Source organism: Hippocampus guttulatus, chromosome 5 (genome assembly GCF_054856545.1).
Source record: "Hippocampus guttulatus isolate MCC_2025c chromosome 5, RoL_Hgut_1.0, whole genome shotgun sequence".
In the NCBI taxonomy this organism is placed as follows: Eukaryota; Metazoa; Chordata; class Actinopteri; order Syngnathiformes; family Syngnathidae; genus Hippocampus; species Hippocampus guttulatus.
Window position 1 is genome coordinate 130,657 of NC_141265.1, and position 16,655 is coordinate 147,311.

The following is a 16,655-nucleotide window of genomic DNA, read 5'->3' on the forward strand; positions in this document are numbered from 1 at the left end:
CGGATCCTTGCCTGGCCGTCCATCGCCAAATCATTTGACTTGTTGACTTGAAAAATTTTTTTAAGCGTGCCTCTCCAAATTTTGGTTTAAGAAAACAAAAAAGAATCCACAAACGTGACAATGCATGCTTTAAATTCTTTTCGCAAGTTTGAACAACAACAAAATGTACATTTGAGCAGGAGTTCAAAAAACCCCAAACAATGGATTGCAAACAATTTAATATTTCTCCCCAGCTAAGAATGATGCCTTTGGTGGATATTTCTTTTGAACAAAACAACCAAGACATACCTAAAAATAGCTCCATTTTTCAGATCAAATCTATTCATTCCTGCAATTCAGCGCTGAATGCTTTGAATTAAGTCAAAACTTTTTTATTCTGGGTTAGAGAGGCGCATTTTCAGAAAAAACTCAAAGGTGTATCTTCTTCAATGGAAGCAGCTCCAAAAAGGCATAAAAGCGCACCTCCTTCGAGTTAGCCGTTTCATCGCTCTGTGAATGTCCTCATGACACAAAATGCCACTTTTTTTTTTTTTTTTTTTTACACTGTCGATCTTCCAAAAGATTTCAAATTGCGTCGCGCCGCGTGCAGCCGCGTGCAGCGCAACCGGCTCCGACACTCGAGGCGTGCGACCGCCCTGAGTGTCGGAGCCGGTTGCGCCGACAACATGCCTGGCGGCACCGAGCCCGACCGAACACGTGCGGCGGAACGCGAGCGCGGTCGACGTCGCGGCAGTAGTCGCCGTGTTGCGTGCGGGTTCAAGTGAGCGCCGGTTGAAAGTTTCCGATTCCCGGCAAAGCTCTGCTTATATGCCGTTAGCCCGCCAATGGCATTTCACAGACTGTGTTGGCATTCAACGAGAAAAACTGCATTGAAATAGATGCGGATTTGCTTTTGTCTATCGAGATGTGTCGCCGCTCCGTTTGCGGTCACGCGGCGGTTGTTTTGAAGGTTTATATGACGGCTCCGGAATATATCACGAGGTTTGGCTGGAGCTGTCCACGAAGAGGAGATGGAAAAAAAAAAAGTGCACGTTGCGATTCCAGTCGTAGCGGGCGAGCGCCGGCGTTTTGAGGTTTACGCCGGCGACGTGGAAGCGTATTGCTGAAGTAAGAGCGCGTAGCAGGCGGCGCACACCACCTCGGGCAAGATGGAGGACGGCAACGGCAGCTCGTTGGCCACGCAGCCCTCGCAGAACGCGCCGCCGCAGTTCTTGCACCGTCTCTGAAAAAAAATATACAAAATGCCATCAGCAGAGACGATTTTACGGGCTTTGAAAGTCAAGAATAAAGCCTTGCGTATTGGCCGTTCGGTCGTCACAAATAGACAAAAATGATGCCGTCTTCTTGGGATGCAGCTGCACATGGCTTCTTACAAGAGGTTGAACATTTGTTTGTTTTTGTACATACCCAATCAGCATGGGTATATGTCATAGAGCGAATCAAAATGAAGGAGTCAAAAGCAAAAAAAATCATTTGGTGCCAAGGAAGCAGATCATTTCGACAAGTGCGCCGTGAGAACAGTCACTTTGCAACCTTCCTTGGGTTGAGGTCCCCGTTTTCCACATGAAAGATTTCAATATTTGGAAACGTGTCTTTGGGCAAAAGCTTTTCAAAGAAGAACTAAATAGATCCGGTGCCATTTCCCTCCCCCCTCAGATGGTCACGTCGGTACCTTTGTCTCGAGGAGGGAGTCTTCCCGCTCGCATATGCCGCACACGGAAGCTTCGCCAACGTCCGCCAAGGGCTCCTCCTGCACAGAAGCGGACAGTAAATACAACGGCGACACCACGTGCGTTCCCGCTTGACGCTTCCTCATCGTCATCGTCGCAACGGAGCATTTCTTGACAAATCTTGTGGGGTGCCCAAAACGAGCGAAAGCTCGCCACGTTTGCTTTTTCTTGGGATTTCAATGGCGGGAGAGGGGGAGGTGAGAAAAAGAACCAGCGAAAAATCAGCCCCCCGGACCCCGCCCAAAAATCTAAAAATGAGTACATCAAATATTAAAAACAAATACGTGATCGTTCCACTTGAAAATAGAATCCAAAAGTACATCATACAAAAAAAGATATCAATGCGTAAAAATACATCGAAAATTTCAAAAGCGCGCTCATATATATGCAATCTTGAACACACCAAAAAAAAAAAAAAAGTACATGGAAAAACCAAACAACCACCGACCTGTTCGTCGTCATCATCGGACGGGCGGAAGGACCTGAAGGAGACGCAAATACGGTCTAAGTGGGCAGTTTCAAAGGCACTCGAGCGTGGCGCCGAGAGTACACACGAGCCGGAGTCGAGGCCGCTTTTGTCTTCCGCCGCCACCCGGGGGTCCCTCGTCATCGCCGGAGATGCCGAGGGAGGCTGCAACACCAAAGCCTCGTCAAGCAACAAACGCGACACGGGACGTTGCGCTTTTCGAGTGCGGGTGTACTCGGGGGAGGTCCGGGGGCCGCGCGCCGGCCAAGCGGCGCTCTCGCTCCTCCCTGAGCTCCGTCTCCGGGGCGGACCTAGCGGGAGACGCGCCCAATTTGACGTGACGGGCAAATCCACCCGTCGTCCTCGGTTCAGCGAGCGTCGGGCACCGGCGTCTCTCTTACCCGCGTCTCCGCAGCCGCTCCAGCTCCGCCTCCAGGCCCTCGATCTTGTCCCCGAACTCGCGCTTGAACAGGCGGTTGGCCTCCAGCGCCGTCTCCTTTTCGCGCTCGGCCTGCTTGCATCTGGTTTGGTGGGGTTGGCCGCGGTGATGGAGGGATGCAAAAACAACTTTCAAGGGACAGAAAACAACTGAAAAAAAGGCGGTCAATGAAGGGAATGGGGGCGGGGGAATTCCCCGCAATGGCACGCGCAACTTTGGCAACGAAGGATGTGGGACCGCAATAATTAACCCAGCGGAATTATGGCAGGGAGGTTGATTCCCCCCCAGCCCCCCAAGGAAATGCGGAATGCTTCAAACACCAGCCACTTTGAAAATGTGCACCATTTGGAAGCCCGGTTGGAGTTGAGCGAGATTGCTCAAATACTTTGCGGAAGAGAGGAACGCTGAAAATGCTTTTGTGGCATTTGCAGCAAGGAAGAGAAGAAAAAACCCCAAGGAGAACGACGCTCGTATTAAAAAAAAAAAAAGCTTTTTGTTTGACTTTTCAAATACAAATGAGAATGCAATTTCATTTTCATTTTGTTCTATTCGACTTGTTCTTCCTGAAAATGGATCCTATTTGGTGACAAAAGTAGATTGACGTTGATTGATGAGGGATTTTGGGGAATATTTTCCCCATTTCTGATGATTTTTGAAATGGGCTCTTCAGCCATCATAAGCCAAGTCGCAATTAATCGAGGATGTCAGGGAGTCGGCTGCTTTTCGCTCCATCGTTTTATTCGCCGAATGCTCACACGGACAAATGTTAACATACAGCTGGAAAAGCCAGAAAGGGCCGGCCGGGCTTTCTGCCACTCCTTTGGATCAGCGCCCGGCCACTGGCGCACTTCTGACAACAAGAACGAAGCACGATGATGATTTCCTTCAAGATGCATCGAGTAGTCCGCTTTAGTGGAAGTCGGTGGAAAGAAGGAAAGAAAGAAAGAAAGAAAGAAAGGGGCAAAGGGGAGCTCCTGAATTTGGTTATTTCTCTCTTTGCGTGGGGCTACTGCTGGAGCTGCAGGAGCTTCCCTGCGGCCGAGTTGAGGCTCCTGGCCTGCTTCACCAAATGTTTCTCGCTAAGCGCGTCGTTTAAAAGTGAAGGGGGGCGGGGGGGGGGGGGGGGGGGAGGAGCAGGTGGTGAAGGGAGACAACAGGAGAGTTTTCAGCACATGGATCAGCTGCCGGCGCCGGTGACGCGGTGCGGTCCGCAGCCGCTGCTCACCTGCTCTCCAGCTGTTTGACGGTGCCCGACATCTGGCTGATTTTGTCCTCCAGCCGGGCCACGGCGTCGCTCTTCTGCTTGGAGCTGGCGTCGGCGCTCTGAGGAGGAACAAGAACAAGATTTGGAGGAATACCCTCAGCGCCTTCACTTCATTGCGACCGCAAAGGCAAAGACCGAGGCGGTCTTCCTTGTGAACAAACGCAGGCGATAGACGTTTGGCTGAAGCAAAGGAGCCCCGAGCGGGAATTTGAAAGGCGGGCCATCTCGCCCGACTGACTTGCGGAAGGTTCGAGCCAAGCGTCCGCCCCGCAAGTGCCGAGGCGCGCCGCAAACAAATCTGCGACGAACCTGCGACTTGTGGCTGAGCTGCCGGTTGATGACGCGCAGGTCGTCCAGCTGCCGGCGGAGCTCCGCCAGCGCGTCCTGCTTGTCGCACACGTCCTTCTCCAGCATCTTCATGGACAGCTCCATCTCCTGCTTCATGCCGATCTGCACCTCCAGCTCCTTCTCCACGTCCTGCGCCACCAAGAGGATGAAAGCGGGACCGAACGCGCGGGCCATTTGACCCGCTGCCCTTTTTCCACCGGGACACACGGGCCACGTATGCATGTACGGTATGTGCACAGCTGCGATAAAAAAAAAAAAAAAAGCAGCAATGACAATGACCGCGAAATTCGTTTCAAACCCGGGGTGCTAAAACTGGAATTATTTTCAGAACGCCGGTCAACAAATTGCCGCTCCCCCCCGCCCCCCAAATCAGAGATGAATTTTTAGCACCGAATTTCTTTCGTAGGTTTTCATAATAATAGGAATACATTCAGCAGCGGGTGGACGGCGGCGCAGGAGGCTCACCAGGCGAAGGAGCGTCTCCTCCCTGAGCTGCCGGCGCGTTTCGCCGAGCGCCGGTCCGTCGGACGTGGCCGAGTCGCTCCTCAGTGCCTGCGCCGCCGGAAAATGCACAGAAACAAACAGGAGGGGTTGGGGGTGGGGGGGAGAAATGAAAAAATCCTCATCATAATAATAAGAGGACGTGCAAGTCGCGGCTCACCTTCCTGCCGGACTCCATCTGATACGAGCTCTCCTCTTTCACCCGCTCCGCGTCTTCTTGGAGCGTGATGATCCTGTTGTTGGCCACTGCCAGCTGCACAAAAGGAATTCACAAATTCAAGGTGAGGATCAGAATGATTGAAAAAAAAAATAAAAAAAATCACACTGCTCAACGGCAAATTGTCATCGGGCATGCTTTTCTGTGTCCCGAAATGTATTTTGGAGGCTGAATGACTGTTTTTTTTTTTTCTTCCCCCGAGCACATTCGGCTTTGCAGATATTTGCACTTTAGGAGTTGGACTTCGAAAAGCTTGCGCAATACAGACTTGGCGTGCGCCGGAATTGATAGCGGAGACCTTTCAGAAAAAAAAAGGATGCTTACTTCATAAATATCACTAATCGTATTCAGATTATTATGGCAAGCGGATGTTTGAGAGAGAGAAAAAAAGAGGGCAGCTTTGGAATCAGTGCACAGAAAATCCATCTCGAAAAGTGGAGTCAACATTTATTGCCTATGATTTTTTTTCCCCCATGGTGGGAGGCCTGCAAAAACACATCGCAAACAGAGTCGTTTGTTTCTTGAGTCCTTCATTGAACAAAATGAGCAAATGCATCCCAAAGAATGCAGAATGTTACAAAAAAAAAAAAACCCTCGGCGATCAAAAGTAACCGCCACTTCCACAGAGCTGTACAAGTGCCTGAAAAGACTCCTTTCCAAGGGGACGTTTGCCTGGTTGGTTACGCCGAGGATGCTTTCAAATTTGTGCTCGTTGAGAAAAGAGCGCGAACAGCAAGGAAGCAGCAGTCTCACCTCTTCGGTGAGCTTGCTATTGGACTTCTCCAGCGCATCCACTTTGGCCTGAAGGTTATTGACTGAAGCGCTGCGCACACACACAGGCGCGCTTGAGCGTTGCGATTTGGCGGCTTTCCGAAATGAAGATCGGGCTCTCGCGTGACAAACCTCAAATGTCGGTTGAGCTCCTCCACGTAATTCTTCTGATCGAGTATGGCGGTGATCTGACCGTCACTGCCGGACACAAAACAACATCGAGGCTCTTTCTTCCCATAACTCGTCCCTCCGTCGCGGGAAGCGCGGCCGTCGTGGAAATAAGAGCGCTCCCGCTCCGTACGCTCGCGAGACTTGGAAAGCAGCCACGCTGCCGACTCACCCTTCGGCGCTCTTGCTGCTGTGGCCGCCGTCTTTGAGGTACATGGAGAAATCGATGACTCCGACCTGTTGAGACCGACGATGGCAATGGGGAAAAAAAGGGCTGACCTCGTGGGAAGATTCAAAAGCCAAAATCAAAACATCCAAATCAAGACGACCTTTACGGAAAACAAACCGCAGGATTCTCGAGACCGTTTTGGAAGAAAAAACAATGACGACCATTTTTGGAAGGGATAGCAAAAACATTTGAAAAATACATTTATCAGAACAAAATCAGAGGACAACTACCCCCCTCCCCCAAAAATAATCCAAACAACCCCCCCCCCCCCCCCAAGTAATATTTCGCTCCCGTTTTCCCCACAACCTCAGGCGCATTCGGCAAACTTCCGGTTGACACTTTGGGAAGCGGACCGACCTGAGAGTCCAGGTCCTCTCCTTTCATGCACAGGTTGGCATCGATGACGTTGAGGCCGACGAGCAGTCCGGCGATGACGGCTCCCTCCTCCTCCATCATCAGGGCGTTGGGCTCGTAGAATTCACTACGCGCACACAAAAGGTTGGGCTCCAGAGACGCGTCGGACGGCGAGGCGCCAAACGCGGAGCGGGAGGCCCACCTCAGCAGGTCCTTCCTGTTGATGATGGTTTTCATGTAGTCGGACAACTTCTTCTGCATCAGGGCGAGCCGTAGCCAAGCGCGGCCTCTTCCCAACGGCGTCCTGCCAGTGGCAAAGCTCAGCCTTAGAGTGGCAACGGACGCGCCTCCGTCCGCCGGCGCCCGTTTTGCTCATGCGGAGAACGACTTTGGTTCCTTTCAACTGCCGTGTTCCACGGTTTCATTCGCCTCATTGAAAGGAACGGAGACGCGGTCCGCATCGCGCATTTCACACCTCATTCGGCCCGTCGCGCATTTTGCATTCGGACGCCGCGTTTCCTCCGTTCGGCTTCGACACTCGCACTCCATTGTGACAGAAAGCGTATTCCCGAGCGCTCGGGAAAAGCGCGACTTTGGACACGGGATGGAGGAATTTCAACTGACTTGAGGCCAGGCAGGTCTTTGACGCTGGCCGTGATCTCCCCGGCCTCGGGCGTCAGCTTCTCCACCAGCTCCAAGGCCCCCCAGAACGACTTGTTCTGGCCCAGGAAGGACTTCTTGGCTGCGGAGGAAAAGAAGCAATCGCTCTCTGTCGCATCACAGATGGGATGCCGCCCGACTCCGCTTAGTACTCGGATTTCCACGGCAAAGGATGCAAAACGCCACCGGCGGGCGAACAAATAGCAACAACGTTGCGGGGCTTCTAAAGACCCCCCCCCCCCCGAGCTTCGGAGGGACGGCAGAAGGCCAGAGAAAGCGTGCGGTTGAGGTTACTTTTCAAGCCGTGCTTGAGGCAGTGCTCCATGACCACGAAAAACTGCTGCAGCGGCGCGTAGTCCGAGTCCAGCGTGCGGCCCAGGTTGAGCGCCGACTCGATCAGACCCTTGATGCTCAGCTTGGCCATGTTCATCAGGTTGAGCCGCTCGATGGTGATGGGGTCCTTGGGATCTGCGCGACACGCAACAAAGGCCATGACTCCGCCTGCGCCAAAAGGGTCCGCCGTTTGATCGGGCGTTCATTCGTGCCCCTTTTTTTTCTTCCCCCCCCTTCATAGCGGCATTTCGGTCACGGCCGGCTGACTCTTTGACCGGCGATCGGGTCCGTCCGGCCCCGTTGTCAGCCAATCACGCATATTGAGACACACTCGGGTTGAACTGCAATGTGAGTAAGCGGGAGGGGAGCCTTGCACCAGCTTTCCAAATAAAAAAGGCGCACTACTGGCCAAAATGCAGAGACTAGCCGAGGGGGGGGGGGGGGGGGTCTTGTCCAGGGAAACCAAGACAACAAGCGTTATAAAAAATGAGATTTATTCGAGAAAGAAAAAAAAAATCATGGAGGGACACCGTTCACAGATCTGTCAAGGGAGCCCCCCCGTCTTATCTTGCTTGGAGGTGGTGAAGGTCAGCACAATCAGCATTTTGGGCAGCTACACAGAACGCCCACGAGTGCATGAGAGGGCAACTTTGCTTATCCGCAAAATAACCGGTCAGAAGTCAAAGGTACGAACGGTGACTTCTATTTTTTGCCCCGTTAGATGTCAAATTCCCATTAGAGGGGCCCCAGAGGCCCGTTTGTGAACATCAGCAAGTAAGCGAGGGTCCTCCTCGGACAGATGGCGGCAAAGCTTTTCTTTGGTCTCAATTCTGCGACGTGCAGTCACCGCCAACGTTTTGACATGCTTTGGAACGCTGCCGAACGAGAGTCCCGTCTCCAAAGCAGCGCTACCTTTGAGCGCCAAAACGGCAAATCGGTGAGTTTTCCGGCAAATAAGCGAGGAAAACCGCCCACGTGCTGAACCGCAAATCTCGACGCGACGTCTCTCTCTCTCTCTAGGCTTGCGCGGTAGCGTGACCGGCAGAAGAATGAAATGCTCTTCCACCAGATGGCCCGAGGTATTTCAAGGGGATTTTCAAGTGTCTGGTATCGGGCTCACGCGTGAAGGAAAACCGCGGGTGGAAAAATCCCTCGGGGATTCCTATCCGAGTGTTGTCACACGTCACTCGCTCACTGCTGCACTCAAGAGGCAGTACGTGGCATCGTGGCACGACCGCTCGGTCGGGAATGCTCGGCCGCACTTTGTTTGCCGTGAGCCGATTGTCAGCATAGCCGATCGCTAAAGGGTAACGAACTGAGTTTGCAAAGTAAGTGGAGCCCGATTCCCGAACCGAGAAGGCTAACGCGTTACGAGTCGTCGTTCATCTTCGAAAAAATCAAAGTCTTGGATCCAGGGTGGACATTTTGGGAGGTTTCTACCACAGAAAAACAAAAGACGCGACTGGCCGTTGTGAATCGCGACATTGCCGGACGTGGCCTCCGTTGATGAAGGATTCAATGAGGAATTTGCGGGAAGGCGTGGCCACAGACCAGGAAAGAGCGAGTCGGCGACAAGCGGCGCGTACCGGACAGTGTTTTGCCTGGCCTACGTGACAAAACAGCAACGTACATGTGACGCCACCCCCATCTCGTTCATCTTCTTTGGGAGGTGGGCGGGGGGGGCATCCCGGTGGGCAAATCCTACCTTCGTGGGCCGGCTCGGGGTCCGGCGTGAGGGAGATGTCGTTGAGCTCGCGCAGGCACAGCCATTCGCCGTCCACCGAGACGCGGAAGTTGCACAAATAGATGGTCTCCCTGGCGGCCTGCGTGATTTTGTCGGTGGTGGGCGTCGGCGTCTCGCTCTGGGGCGTCAGATCCGACATGATGGCGGGCGGCGGCGGTGATGACGATGACTCGGCAAAAAAAAAATCCAAAACAAAACAAAACGCACGGGCCGTGCGCTCGCTCCACCAAAATTCCCAGTGAGGGGACAAAAAGGAGGGATGCGTGGAGCAGGTGTCTGTCGCTCTCTCGCTCTCTCCTCCTCCCTGCGACCGATGGAGACGCTGCGCTTCCTCACCCCGCTTCTTTCTTTTTGTGCAGGCAAGGGATTTACAGGGAAGGGGGAAAGAACAATCGACCAATCACCCACCGCCCTCCTTCCTATGAAGTCTGATCGGGGCTGGCGGCGCCGGACGCACACTGGGTGTTGACCAAGATGGCCGACCGCTGTGGCGGAGGAGGGCTGGGGAGCGGCCGACGCGGCGTCACGTGAGCAGATGGTGCAAGAAAGAGAGAGCGAGAGAGAAAGGGGGGGAGGGAAGGACGGCGGGCCCCGGTGCGGCCAACGTCAAGCTCATGCCAGCGAGCGGCACGTGGCTTCCCATTAGGGAAATCCAATCGACAAGCAATCGGCGCAAATGAGGCCAAAAACGATCAACCCGACGCGAGGCCGCACCAATGCTCATTAGACAGGAATAGTGTTGATTCCACATTTTTTCAAAACAAATCATCCTTCAATAGCTGAAAAACACGCCTGATCTCTGTGCCCTTTTTGAAACGAGCCGAGATGTCACAAGATGGCGCCGAAGGCCCCATCTTGCAAGCAAAAAAGCAGTCCCAGACCGTGTTTGGAATCTCTCACAATGACGGCCGCTTATTCCAAAAATGTGAATAATTCAATGTCTTGATTGAAAAACTTTAGGAAGACAAACACGTCCTGAGCACAATTAATGACGAGCAGCCAGTAGTTAGACGTCAACACGCAAACTGGCCAGCAAAGAGCAAGCCACTTCTGACATTTGCTGATGCCCACGTCACTCACTCGCCCGGGTCCCGCCTCTTAACGCCATACACTTGCAAAGTCACAGATACTACTGTTAGGACACGAGGAGGATGGCAGCCCCAAAGGTACAAAAATAACAATTGCACCTCACATGCACGTTACAGTGTTTAATCATGCAAAATCAGTTTGCACCCAATCAACAATTAACTCATTCAGTACCAGCCAATTCTGCAGCAAGTCTGAAAAGACGTTTAAAAACGTCTTTGGGAGTGAACGAGTTAATGGGATAATCGATAGTAAAGTATTTTTCATGAAAGCGATGACTGAACTACAGTATATCCACCATATAGAAATCCTGAAATTGTGATGAGTTACTAGGGAATGCAGGGAATCAGCAGCCCAAATGCTAATTCTCTTACTTCAACAAATATGTTGCTGTTCCTTTGAGAGTGATAATAATAGATCAAATCGACATATGTGATCTAACCAAGTAATAGAGAAGATTACGGGCGTTCATGAAGCAAAAGCTTTTAAAAGGAAACTGACACGCAGAGTCTGGCACGGGACAGTGTCACGTGATCCGCCAAACTCGTTGACGTTACCTTGCGGGTGGATTAGCTGTGTGACATTTTGCCCATTTTATTCTCTTTTCTTATTTACAACCCCCCCCCCCTCCAAATGGTTTATATATGACAAAAATAATAACCACAACAACCAGACGTTAGCTTGTTTGGTTAGCTCCCGGCTAGCTAGCGTATGTCTGGCACTCACAGTCTCGTGACCGCCACGAACATTTCTTTGAACAAGTCAAGTCAATTAGCGTAACAAAGCGAGCGATTAGAAAATGGCCACGCGACATGAAGTACTCACTTTTCCGCTTGGATTCCACCCTCTCGATGTGAAAGTCATACTTTGGGCATAGCGGGGAGGCGCCGGCCTTCCCGAACCGCACGTTGGCGGAGCTCAACGCCTCCTTGAAGTAAATCACCGAGGTGGGCGACAGGATCTCGTCCGGGCTGTTGTCGCGGTAGCGGTGTCCGTTCTCATCCGAGGAACCGCGGCTCCCGGTGGCGGGTGACCGCGGAGGAAGCCCCGCGGTGGGCAAATCCCCGTCAGCCATCCCCGTCGAATAAGATAGCCTCTCCGGTCAAACTCACTTCACGTAACGAGCGGCCGGCTATGAGGCAAGGTGACGGTGAGTTTGGGTCCCGCAGAACCACGGCCACCGAACACCGCGCGCATCGAGCCCGCCGATGTGACACCAAAGTCGGTCACGACTCCTTCCAAGCTTTCGCCCTCTGGGACGGTAAAACATCCACACTCCTTTCGGCTAACCTGACGCTAATTTCGCGCGTCCTCACGTGACGCCGGCAGTGATTGTACTTCCAGCGGAAGATGTCCCACTTCGATGTTGGATTCCTGAACCGAAACGATGTGACTTCCCGAGTGCCACCGGTGCTGCGCATTTTCAGGTGGAGCAAGTGCTACGTTGCTCAATACGCGATCGGGATGCAACTCATCCGCAAAGGAGAGCCAGTCCAAAATGTCACACGCCAAATTGGACGAATACAAACGCCGCCGCCCCTGCTATATATTGAACTTTATTAAGGTGAATTTTCCTTCTAATGATCAGAAGAACAATTATAAATAGCTTTCACGGCGGTGAGCACGTCCGCCTCGCAGTGCAGACGTCCATGGTTCGATTCCGTTTCCGTGTGGCGTTTAGGCCCCTTAAAGGCACACAGCCAACACGTCTCTTACAGTACATATACAGAAGCGACATTTTGTAAAACCATTTTGTTTATTTTTTGTCAATCTCTTTAGGGCGGCATGGTGGGTTGTCCGCCTCACAGTACGGAGGTGCAGGGTTCGGTTCCGGCCCAGGCCCGACTGTACCTGCGTGGGGTTTCGAAGAAAACATGGACGGTGGGTAGGTCGATTGAATGCTCTAAATTTCCCATTGGTGCGATTGTGTGCGCATATTTGTTGTTGCGAAGTGAAAGCGGCTCCGGGAGCTGCTCAACTTCTGCTTACGTTTCTTCTCTGAAACAAAATTGCAGTTTTCCTGTGTCTCAACGGCTCCTTGAGACTTACTTGCGTGACAGGCGGGTCGACCAAATGTCACGTCGCCAGGTAAAACTGGCTTCCCAAAAGGGCGGCCTCGCTCTTCCTTTCTGGGCTTAGCTTCCCGAGACCTTTTTGCGGGTCTACTCCTGATCCTCCTGCTTTAAAGGGGGCTGAAGTTCCCCCTTTGCAGGAGGCACTTGTCGGATGGCCGCTCATGTCAATTTGTGCACTTTCAGGGAAAACGGAATGCCGTTTCTCCGAACAATTTCCCCGAAGCCTGTCGAAAGCCAGCACAAATAGTCCGAGTCCAAATGTTCCGTAATGAGACATTCCTGACAAGAAAGCGCCGTCGAGCCGACGCGCGGGCCTTCCCGTCACGGGCCTCCTCCCTTCAAGGAGACACAACGGGGGCCAGATTGGAGACCTTTGAAGGGGTATTGAAAATAAAGCCGCCACGGTGAACTTCCAAGGCACTTCATCCCTGAATGTTATTGGCCGCGTTCTGTTCCTCTCCCCAGAAGTCCTGCCTTGGCGCTGCATCTGTTTAGCCTTACACACTTCTTTGGATGTGGGATGAGCCCTGCCGGTGCTAATTTGGCATCCCGGTGTTATAATAAACAATATTATGTGTTGTGAATAACAACATCACATTGGCACCAGTGGGGAACGCCAAATGATGAGAAGCACTTTTGCCTGGTGCTCAATGGAAGGACGATTGGAGCGTTCTTCAGTCCCTCCCCCACGCCTCACCCCTATATCGCAACCCCACCATCGAGCCCATTTCGAAGCCATGGCATTTTAGGCACAGGCACCGCGCGTATTAGTCGTTTCGATTCTTTATTTTCTTGATTCTTTCCTCGTTTCACGGCAGCTTTTCGTACGTCCGTATTACGCTGCCCCCGGGTGGCCAAGGTGCACACGCGAGAAGAAGCGGCACAATGGCCATTCCATTGACGCACGAAACACGGTTGCCATCTATTTCATGACGTCCTTCAAAAAGTACTGGATTCCAGCCCGTTACCGCCGAAAAACACATCCAAATGTCCGTTGAGAGGCCGCGGGGGCGAAATGGCATTTTCATTCCTCCATATCGGGGGAGATGGTTTGCGATACGAGTGTTTTGGGCTACAAGCGTGGTCGCGGAACAAATTGAACCCGTCACGTACTGCCGAGGATATCGCTTGATTATCACTGCGGCCATTGAATCGACTATTTTGCAAGGAGCCAAGTCGGAATAAATAACCCCCGTGACAAGTTGAACCAAGTGGGCGGACGTGTCCAGAACGCGGCAAAACATCTCAAGGGCCCACGCTGGGAAAGTCCTTTTGCCTCGAAGCAACGCCAAAGTGGTGGCTTCGGAGGAACTTGACTTGTCGGCGCCACCAATCGCAGGGCACGTCTCGACGCCGCGCGTTCCTGCATATTTGGGAGTGGGGTTTTGTTTTTTGGCTTTGCTTATTCTCTTGAAAAGGCGCACCTTTTGGACTACCCGGGTGATGCAAAGGGCGCTAGAGGTCGCAGAGGAGATTTGAGCGAACCTCAAAACTGCGAGGGACATGTGCTAACCACCGGGACGGCATGCGCCGCCCACGCGTGTGCGTAACCAGACCGAAACATTTCAGATGTGGTTTAAAACCGACTTTGCATTTGAATGCACATGACATGACGTCATTGGTTATTCTCAGCCTGTAAAAGCAACCCAGACAGCGAGAAAATGGAAACGAGGAACATTTGTCTACGGTTGTCCCAAAAAAATGTCTGCGGTGACGATGCAGCTCCTACAATGTCACACCAGCAGAGGGCGCCTTCCATTGAAAATACAGAAGGCGCCTCGCAGGGAGCCGCAAGTGGAAGCGAGGCAGGCCCAGAATCCTTCAGACGGAAACGGAGAGTAGCTCCACTTGCTATTTCTTGACGACGACTGGTGAGCACGTCCGGTTAGCGCGTCGAGCTTGCAGCCTTCACGAGTGCAGTTTGCATGTCCCCCCCGTGCCTGCGTGGCTTTTCTCCGGGTAGTCCGCTTTCCTCCCACATTACGAAAACATGCACAAAAATGGTCTTGTCCCGCAGGTGCGATTGAGAGCGCAAAAGGTTGTTTTGTCTTTGTGTGCCCTGCGGCTTGCCGGCAACCAGTTCAGGGAGTCGTCGTCCCCCCCCCGTGCCCCAGGGCGGTTGGGGAAGGGCCCCGGCGCACCCGCGACCGGCCAGGGGAGAAGCGGATTAGAAAATGGACTGACTGGCAGCAAAGACAAGGGACCGTTACTCCTGCAAACTCGGATTTCTCCGACGGGAAATGCGGGAAAGCCAATTCTCACAACGGCAAAACAGGAAGTATTTGGTTGACTTGCCCGAGTCCAAATTCAACGGACGTTTCTTGCCTAGAGCGCAAGGTCGCGCGTGAACTGGAAAGTGGGCGCGTGGCGGCGTGCACCCTGGCACGGTTGCCAATCAACTGCAGTTTTCATTTTCATCCGTGTCCTACCAATCTTCTTCTTAGAATTCTCCTCCTTTGGTTTGCGCGTGAGCCGGGGCCTCTCTCAGCCGACTTCGGACGAGTCTCCGCTCCATTTTTTTCCCCCAATTTGCCGTCGTTTGGCCGTTCGCCGTGTCTTTATGGAAGTCTTTGTCTCGCAGGGCACGTGACGACGATGAAGACGACGACGGAGCCGCGACGGCACGTGCCCTCTCCTCTTCCTCGTCCTCCCCCAGCTGCGGGAGGCGGAGGAGGTAAGAGGAGGAGGAGGAGTGGCCCGGCCGGCGCTCGTCCCGAGCGTCACTTACAAACCGCAGCGCCGCTCCTTCCCCGCGCTCACTTGCTCACCTCCACGGCCACGGCGGGACTGACAGCGAGAGCCGCGCACGTCCGGCCAAGGAGGCAAAGATCGACTTCCCGCTGTAAGTCATTGAGACGCGAGAGCGCGGGCGCCGTCGTTCCTCTGCTTTCGAGACGTTTTTGAAGTGTGCGCTTCATGTACGTGGTGCATGTCGATGTTAAGTACAGTAATCTGTTTGAGTTGGTTTCACGGGTCACAGTGCCCCGGTGCGGCAACTAGAATCATTCTTTTGATCATTGATGTTTCAAAATCCCAAAGAATTATTCACCGGAAGTCAGAGGAAAGAGCAAAACATTTTTACCTGCATTTCTTCCTATCCGAATCACATTTGCAAATTCAACAATATTTACAAAATTCAATCGAGTAAGAAGAAGGGAACAAAATGTACTTTCCGTCCTGATACTTTTGCGGATGTTAAAAAAGAAAGAAAAAAGAAAGCAGTCTCTCTGGACCAAGTGCAACTCCAAGCATCCTTTTTTTGCCCCCTGATGCTTGTGGACTTGTTAAGAAAATCACCAGAACGCCATTTATTTTTGACCCCGGAATCACTTTTTGTAAATGCGTTTGGCAAATTCAAAACGAATTCCAAAGTGTCATCAAATAAGGTGAACAGACAGAGCTTGATGACTTTTTATCTTAAGATTGATTGTACATTTAAAAAATATTTCTGTCTGCATTTTTTCATTGCGGTTCTAAATGGAAAAGTAAATCGAAGTAAAATACAATTCAATGCCGACGTGACGATTGTACAGCTGAATTTCATGCTACTGCATCTTTATGTTTGAGAGCGTTTATAAGATAAGAAAAGAAAATCTTGATTTGTCTCCCAATGGAGAAATTCCCAAGTTACAGCAGCAGTTGATGTGGTTTTTGCATCTTTGACCCCTCTCGTGTGGCTTAACGGTCTCGCCAGATGACGACGACTGATTGGAAACAGCACCTCCAAGAGTTGAGATTAGCCACCGAAAAGTGAAAAGTTGATATAACACTGCCAATGTGTGTGTGTGTGTGTCACTTTAGATTTGGACATCAGCCCGGGTCCCGTTCAGCACGTTGACCTCTAAAATCATCACACGCCGCTCGATACGATGAGCAAGAAGTAAGTGAGCCCCGGACAGTCTTGGGAACCGGCGCCGTCGCTACGGTTCGCGACACGACACGCAAGTGGGGGCCCATTTATTTAATTTTTTTTTTTTCTTACTGGTAAATGATTGCGACCGCACGGCAAGGTGAGCTGGGCCGGCGGAGGTCAGTTGAAGTATCAACGTGTTGGAGTGGAACATCAATACAAGTTGCCGGGCTAAATTTGTGCTTGAAATAATCACAAATAACTGAGCAGCGACCGTCAACCTCGGCATTCCCTTCGGAAATTCTGCGGCATCACAAAACCACTGTTGCAAAAGCTAAAAACACACCCACAAAAAAACAATCCACTTAGTTGTTTCTCTCGAGGGCACGCGCGCTGGAGCAGCCTGTAAATTGGCTCAAA

The 16,655-nt window shown here is 52.1% G+C and overlaps 2 protein-coding genes across 19 annotated transcripts in view; one reads left to right on the forward strand and one right to left on the reverse strand.

Moving 5' to 3' along the window:
- Window positions 1–111: 111 nt before the first annotated feature.
- rufy3 (RUN and FYVE domain containing 3) lies at window positions 112–11,385 on the reverse strand. Of its 8 annotated transcripts, XM_086111935.1 has the most exons (19): window positions 11,103–11,385; window positions 9,186–9,404; window positions 7,442–7,615; window positions 7,112–7,229; window positions 6,690–6,791; window positions 6,491–6,614; window positions 6,077–6,141; window positions 5,869–5,934; window positions 5,719–5,788; window positions 4,909–5,001; window positions 4,713–4,799; window positions 4,209–4,376; window positions 3,861–3,958; window positions 2,598–2,717; window positions 2,432–2,507; window positions 2,285–2,361; window positions 2,179–2,212; window positions 1,673–1,750; window positions 112–1,222 (listed from the first exon to the last, which is right to left on the reverse strand). In XM_086111935.1, the coding sequence occupies exons 1-19, from the start codon at window positions 11,383–11,385 to the stop codon at window positions 1,076–1,078; spliced, it is 2,199 nt and encodes a 732-aa protein (XP_085968061.1). In that variant the 3' UTR covers window positions 112–1,075. The 8 variants fall into 8 exon arrangements, with proteins under 8 accessions (XP_085968061.1, XP_085968058.1, XP_085968060.1 ...); XM_086111932.1 differs by lacking the exon at window positions 9,186–9,404 and having other exon boundaries at window positions 11,136–11,385; XM_086111934.1 differs by lacking the exon at window positions 11,103–11,385 and having other exon boundaries at window positions 9,186–9,624.
- slc4a4a (solute carrier family 4 member 4a) overlaps window positions 9,614–16,655 on the forward strand; it is a 37,523-nt gene continuing 30,481 nt past the window's right edge. For 6 of the 11 annotated variants that reach the window (XM_086111918.1, XM_086111919.1, XM_086111920.1 and 3 more), the window contains exons 1-4: window positions 11,743–11,874; window positions 12,090–12,191; window positions 14,967–15,227; window positions 16,187–16,265. In XM_086111918.1, the coding sequence (XP_085968044.1) occupies window positions 16,255–16,265 (11 nt within the window). In that variant the 5' untranslated portion in view covers window positions 11,743–11,874; window positions 12,090–12,191; window positions 14,967–15,227; window positions 16,187–16,254. The other 5 variants (XM_086111911.1, XM_086111917.1, XM_086111915.1 and 2 more) reach the window with 4 other exon arrangements.